The sequence below is a fragment of the Oryzias melastigma genome, unplaced genomic scaffold, assembly GCF_002922805.2.
Source record: "Oryzias melastigma strain HK-1 unplaced genomic scaffold, ASM292280v2 sc00352, whole genome shotgun sequence".
Classification (NCBI taxonomy): domain Eukaryota; kingdom Metazoa; phylum Chordata; class Actinopteri; order Beloniformes; family Adrianichthyidae; genus Oryzias; species Oryzias melastigma.
In genome coordinates this window covers 96,607-103,593 of record NW_023416950.1, presented here as the reverse complement: position 1 = coordinate 103,593, position 6,987 = coordinate 96,607, and the positions used below count along the sequence as shown (strand labels likewise).

The 6,987-nt window shown below is 32.3% G+C and overlaps 1 protein-coding gene across 1 annotated transcript in view; it reads left to right on the top strand.

Moving 5' to 3' along the window:
* The first annotated feature begins 3,653 nt into the window (after nt 1-3,653).
* LOC112140150 (major histocompatibility complex class I-related gene protein) overlaps nt 3,654-6,987 on the top strand; it is a 23,475-nt gene continuing 20,141 nt past the window's right edge. The window contains exons 1-3 of the mRNA XM_024263040.2: nt 3,654-3,791; nt 5,949-6,215; nt 6,613-6,891. Of these exons, the coding sequence (XP_024118808.1) occupies nt 3,740-3,791; nt 5,949-6,215; nt 6,613-6,891 (598 nt within the window). The 5' untranslated portion in view covers nt 3,654-3,739. The remainder of the gene's footprint in view (nt 3,792-5,948; nt 6,216-6,612; nt 6,892-6,987) is intronic.

Sequence of the window (6,987 nt, the reverse complement as noted above, 5' to 3'; positions counted from 1 at the left end):
GCAGCTGGAGGCTGCAGACGGGAGATAAGAGCAGCAGAACACAGGGATATAGATTATAACATGTATTCATGCTTTTTAAATGAGGAAGAGTTATAACTAAGTAGTAATACAAAACTAAAAAGTTAGATTAAATTTAAAAAAAGGAAATAAAAGCTGGTCTTAAAATGTGAAAATAAAGCTGACAACAAAAACAAAAGTAAGGTGAGTTTATGTGGTCAAAAAAAAAAGTTCTGAACATTTAGCGTTCATTTGTTATCAAATTGTCTGCAGTTTAAATCATTTTTACCACAAACATAGAAACACATGGAGGATTTTTCACAAAATATATGCCTAATTTATTTATTTTATTTTTTAAAGTTGTGTTATTTGGCGAATACATGAGTATTCAATGTACCTTTAGTAGTTATAAATATATATATTAAAAAGGTTTTACTAATGCAGACAGCAGGAAATGCTTTTACTTTACCTTCCCACCGAACTCCATATATAAATATACGTTTTCAAGTAATTCACCGTCAAAATAATCTTATAATTAACATTAGCATCATAATTGCAATTTATTTTAAACTTTTATGAATTCTGCAAACAATCGGCTCATAAAACATGGCTATTGATCTGATTTTTGAACAATTTTTTGACTAAAAAAGCTTTAAATTGAGTTCACTTCCGCGTACCGGCGGGTCCTGCTTTACTGTTAAAGCTTGCTTCTTTCTTATATTAAATTAAATGAATAAAATAATTAAATAATGAATAAACTGTTTTTAAAAAAGTATATTGCAACAGCAGCTGTGAGCTGTTTAAAGGACGTATTCCACTTTTATGCATTTTACGGAAGGAAAACAGAACCGTGTTTTCTTACCGTGAATGAAGCACCAAAGCGCCACCAGAGAAAGTTTATAAATCGTAGAAAAGTCCGTCATGTTTTTCTGTGTCTCACAGCCTTTAACTCAAGTCTTCATCCGCTCTTTTAATCGCTGCAGACGCTGGTTTTCCCCCAAAATATCAGAGCTTTAGTTTAGTTTCACTTTCACCTGCATGGTCCTGCTGCGATGAAGCATAGATATTTAACATAAATAATAAAACAAATAAAAGAAAAAAAACGAGGGGCAGTATTTGTATAATTGGTAGTTTAAACGTAAATGTTTAATTGATGTACTTACAGGGAAAATAATCTATAAAGCATGACGCTAATAATGAGTAATCCCGCACCAGACCGCTAGGTGGCGCCACGCGTCAAGAGATAAAACACAATCAGATGTAGGAAGCGTTCCAAAACAATCTACTCATATCCTTCGATTGTTCAATAAGTTAGATTACTTAAAATTTATATCTAAAAATATGATACATTTATATTTATGAATGCAATCGTGTTTTACGAGTTTTAAAGCTGTGATTTTCATATTAATCATGTTAGAAGAAAACAACAGTTCAGGCAAGGTTGGGAATTCTTACTATTGGAATCCAGCCTGTGAGGACAGGGGTGATCTGAGGACAAGAGGAGAAAAACAATGGAAACATGGTTATTAATCTATAAATAAACACTATTCACACCACTTCCGTTTTAATCTTAAATGTAAACATCTAGTTTAAAAGTGATTGTTTTTTTTTGTTTTGTTTTGTTCCTATTACAACCTTCAAGTTGTCAAAGTGTTCAGCCCAATTTTCCAGTTCCACATGGAGCCCTATACTGTATCAAATAACACTTTAGTCCCACAGAAGAAATACCTCTATGTTACAAAATTAAAGTTTCAAATAAGAAAAATATATTACGTAAAATTTAAAAGAAAATGAATATCACTATCCAATGGTTGAGTATTTTTTGCCCTTTTCTTGCTGTTTGTTGTGTCTGTCAGTGAAAATATGCTGAAAGTCATGAACAACAGGCCTTTTTGTCCTGGCAAAGGCAAATAAGATAACAAACACACCTCTGTGCAATTTCCTGGTTTGTGTGCAGACCTCACTGCCCTTTAATCAAAAACAAAACTTAAGAATGATCATATGATTTACCAGAAAGAGGCAAGAGCTGTTTATGACCAGTGGTGGAGCTCGTGCTCTGCCGAAAAGGTTTTCATCCAGAGTTCTGGCATCTGTCCAAACTGTTAGAGAAAACAATGCTATTTTACATGGTTTCCTACACTTCCCTCCTTCAGGTGGTTTAAAGTAAACAATTTAAATAGGAAATTACATATTCTGATGTAGTTTAACTTTACCATGTTTGCTTTTGAATACACGTTTTGAACTGAATAGCATCAAATGAAGCTGAGTGTCTTCTTTTTTTTTAACAATATACTTCCTTTATAAAAAAGTCCTATAATCAATCCATTGTGTGTCCTATGTTACTGTTCGCCAAAGCCCCACAGGTAGACCATGTATCTTGTGGATTTGACAAATAATGATAAAAATGAGGTTAAATGTATGAGTGGAAAATAATGTTTCAGTTTCATACACTATGCATTGATAATGTTGTTTGATTCTGTCTTTCTCTAAGATCTGCGCTTTGATGGAATGTGTTTCGTAACTGCATTGTGATTTGAAATGTAAAGTTGAGAGCTGTCTTGTGTTCGTGTGAGTGTGTGTGAATGTTTTTTTTTTATTTTTATTTTTTTATTTTTTTTGTTTTTTGTTTTTTTGTGTTTTTTGTATCCTTAATTGTTATTTACTATACTCTGCCTTCATTTCAGTTATTTATTGAAAGAGGAACCTCTCGAAAACGAGATGTATCATCCCAAGGGGCTGATCCTCCCATTGTCTAAAAATGTTAAATAATAAATATTTATAGTAAAATAAAACCCCATGTAGCAATTGTTGTAGCAAAGACTAAAAGGAATGTTTTGGTTTTTTTTTAGATATAAACTTTATCAATTTTAGTGAACAAAGATTAACCTTTCAACCACTCCCTGCATCCAGCTGCAAACACACTCTTCAGCTACATATCTACCAGTGTAGATGGCCACTTGAAAAAGCAAAAATTAGAAATTTGCATCACTTGGCGGCTGGGGTTACTAGTTCCTCCAAAGAGATTTGGTCCAGAACGCTGATGGTAAAAATTATTAGGCTATCTGTATACCCTTTAATTTTTGTTTTTGATCCTGTATTAAATCTTTTTCTTTGTTTTGCTGAGCTCAATCATCTCCTGAACAAAAGACTGCAGTGCATCCTACTAAGATTACAGCATGTTCCTTGCTTATTTAATATCTGTCTGACTTTTGTCCCATTTCGTCTCATTTTTTCATACATTTAGAAATTTTAATGTAAAGTAATTTACTGATATCTGTTTTATGTATTGTTTGAGAAATTGCTGCCTCTTGGCCATGTCAGTCTTGGGAAAGAGTTTTTTATTTATTATCATTTCAACGTGACCGTCCTGGTTAAAAAAAAAAGTTAAATTATATTTGAAAACTTAAAACAACAAAATGCATGTGAAAAATAATAGAAATTACATTTAGGAAGTAATCCCTATGATACGTTTAACTGTTGTAGAATAAAGTACTTGCATCCAACATATATATACTTTCCATACAGGAGGAAACAAGTCCCACGTGACCCAAGAACCGTACTTTCTTTCCGCCGAAAATACCTTTCAGTTGTCAACCTCTGCTAAGGTTTTTTGCCTAGAAACAGATGACGTAATATCATTGTGTGATTGACATTGGTCCAAAATGCAAACAGTATTTCCGGTTAAGGTCATTCTTTGAGTTGTCAAGAAGCAAGAAATACGAACAATGTAACCGCTATCAAAATGATTCCCCTTCTTTGCCTGATTTTGGTTGGAATACACGAAGCTGTGGCAGGTGAGTTTTTACTGTAAGGATAGATTAAAGTAATTTTTATATACATTTAAATCTAATTAAAGCTGTGTGGTCTTGCGACTGACTTCTCCGGGCTCCGGGTGTCGGCGCCTTTGCTCTAACAGCAGCTGGTGGGTTAGACTCTACTAACCCGTGATCTAACCACTCCTTTAGGTCTTTATTTCAAAATTACACTCATCAATTTGTTTGTAAGTTTAAAGATTGTTTTTTTTTTCTGTTATTACTTAGACTAATTACAAGAGAAGGAAAGTCACTGAAAAGTTTGGATTCCCTGTGTGGAGATTTGTATTTTGGTGTACAAATGTTTACCATATTTTTTTGGGAACATCAGATGCATAAATACCAGTGTTTAATGTTTAGGTTTATTACAGAAAAATTAATTTAGCCTACATTGTGAAATTTATTTATTATTTATTCGTCTGTTTGCTGATCTGTTTTACTTTTGCTTTTGGTTGAAGTTTTTATGACACTTATCTATATAAATATATTTATTTTTTTTCTTTAACGTTAATTTTACCATCATTTTTGTCCAGACCTGTTTCATTAGTTTGTTTTTTTAAATACTTATGTTAATCGAAAATTCAAAATTGATGGCTGATTTTGATTGTTTAATTTTCAATACATTTTCATTTATTGTTACTTTTGGAAGTTTCAAGTGATTTCAGTGAGAATTGTGGATTTGTCCTTCTTTAACTGAGGGGTACCAACAACTTTGTCCACGTCTGTATATACTTTCCATACAGGAGGAAACAAGTCCCACGTGACCCAAGAACCGTACTTTCTTTCCGCCGAAAATACCTTTCAGTTGTCAACCTCTGCTAAGGTTTTTTGCCTAGAAACAGATGACGTAATATCATTGTGTGATTGACATTGGTCCAAAATGCAAACAGTATTTCCGGTTAAGGTCATTCTTTGAGTTGTCAAGAAGCAAGAAATACGAACAATGTAACCGCTATCAAAATGATTCCCCTTCTTTGCCTGATTTTGGTTGGAATACACTCGTCAATTTGTTTAAAGATTGTTTTTTTTCTTCTGTTATTACTTAGACTAATTACAAGAGAATGAAAGTCACTGAAAAGTTTGGATTCCCTGTGTGGAGATTTGTATTTTGGTGTACAAATGTTTACCATATTTTTTGGGGAATATCAGATGCATAAATACCAGTGTTTAATTTTTAGGTTTATTACAGAAAAAATAATTTAGCCTACATTGTGAAATTTATTTATTATTTATTTGTCTGTTTGCTGATCTGTTTTACTTTTGCTTTTGGTTGAAGTTTTTATGACACTTATCTATATAAATATATTTCTTTTTTTTTTCTTTAACTTTGATTTTTTTTTTAACTCTTGAATGTTTTTGAGCTGTTATTGTATCTTTCCTTGTTTGACTTGATTTCTTTTTAAGGTGCCATTTAAATAAATCCACTTGTACGACTGTTCTGTTCTAATCCTACAAGTATCAGATCTGGGAAAATAATTCTTTAGACAGACATTTAATGAGCTTTAAATAATGTGAAGCAGCAATAAACTAAAAAATATAACCCCTTTTCCTCTCCTCCTGTTTGAATGCACGTATGCTCTTCTAACAACATTTTTTTCTAAAGTCTTGACCAAAAGCACCGCAAATAACTATGACAACCAAACCTAATCAATACCATTTAAAAACATCCAGCTTTTATAGTAGGACATCATTTTGATCTTCATGGATCATCTGCAGGGTTTTTCTGCTTTCCTCGTGCAGCAAAAGTCGATAATGTTGTAAACGTTTATTTTAAAAATGCTCAAAATTTAATTCAAGAACGAGTAAAAGAAAAAAAAAAACAAAGCTGCATTTTGTAATTTGCACAAAACAAAAGATAACTAAACATCTGATATAGTGTTATGCAATGCTAGTTAGAAAGGTTAGAAAAATTAATAGGTTTCTACCACATATATATATATAAAAAAGTTTGTTGTCACCTTCTTGTTTTTTCACAAGCAAATATATACACTGGCAAATATAACTGTGTATTTCTAAAATTTAGGAATATTAAAATGTGTTCGAAGTCTCAAAAAAGTATAAATTTGTTCAGTAGTTCAGTAATATGTAATGAAGAACCAGCATTATTTACAGTATGTTGTCATTTGCTTTTCTTTACAGTGACCCACTCTCTGCAGTATTTCTACACATCATCTTCTGGTATTCACAATTTTCCAGAATATGTGTCTGTTGGAGTTATTGATGATGTTCAGATAAGTCACTGTGACAGCTTCACCAAGACATCTACAGCCAAGCAGGAATGGATGAACAGTGTGACAGACGAGTACCCACTTTACTGGCAGGAAGAGACTACAACATGTATGAAAAACCAACTGGACTTCAAAATGAACATCCAAATCACAAAAGAGCGCTTCAACCAAACAAACGGTTTGTCTTATATATTTTTTGTTTTATTTATTCTTACTAATCATGTTTTTTGGCACAATCGTAAATTGAGAAGATAGTTCTACAGTTCTTTTGTTTTGATTTCAGATTCAACTTGAATCTGTTGTTACTTTACTACTTACTACTCATCCCCAACAAGCTAAGAACTTTTCAGCACTGCTGGAAAATACATGACTTCAATCATATTAACCTATATATTTAATTATTAATTTGTTTTGTAAAAATCAGTCGATATAAAGTATTGTATTTAAAAAAAAACAGTATTTGTATTTTCATATTTTTTTATATTAAATGCAAACTTTCTCATTCTGGAAAAGGTGCATGTTTTCCCTTTACCTGAGTTCAGATTGACTGAGTTTCTCTGTTATTTGTTTCCCAGGTGTTCATGTGTTTCAGAGGATGTACGGATGTGAGTGGGATGATGAGACTGAAGAGGTCAAAGGTTTTGAGCAGTTTGGTTATAATGGAGAAGACTTCATTGCTTTTGACCTGGAGACAGAATCATGGATAGCTGCGAAACAACAGGCTTTTACCACCAAACAAAAGTGGGATCATCTGAAACATATTAGAGAATATGAAAAGCATTATTTCACAATGGAGTGTGTCAATTGGCTGAGGAAGTACTTGAACTGTGGAAGAAACTCTCTGGTAAAAACAGGTATTTACTATTTTACCTGTTTTTTTAAACATATTTTTAAAATTTGGTGTTTACTTTACATTTTGATGCATTCACATGTAGTACAGATAATAATAT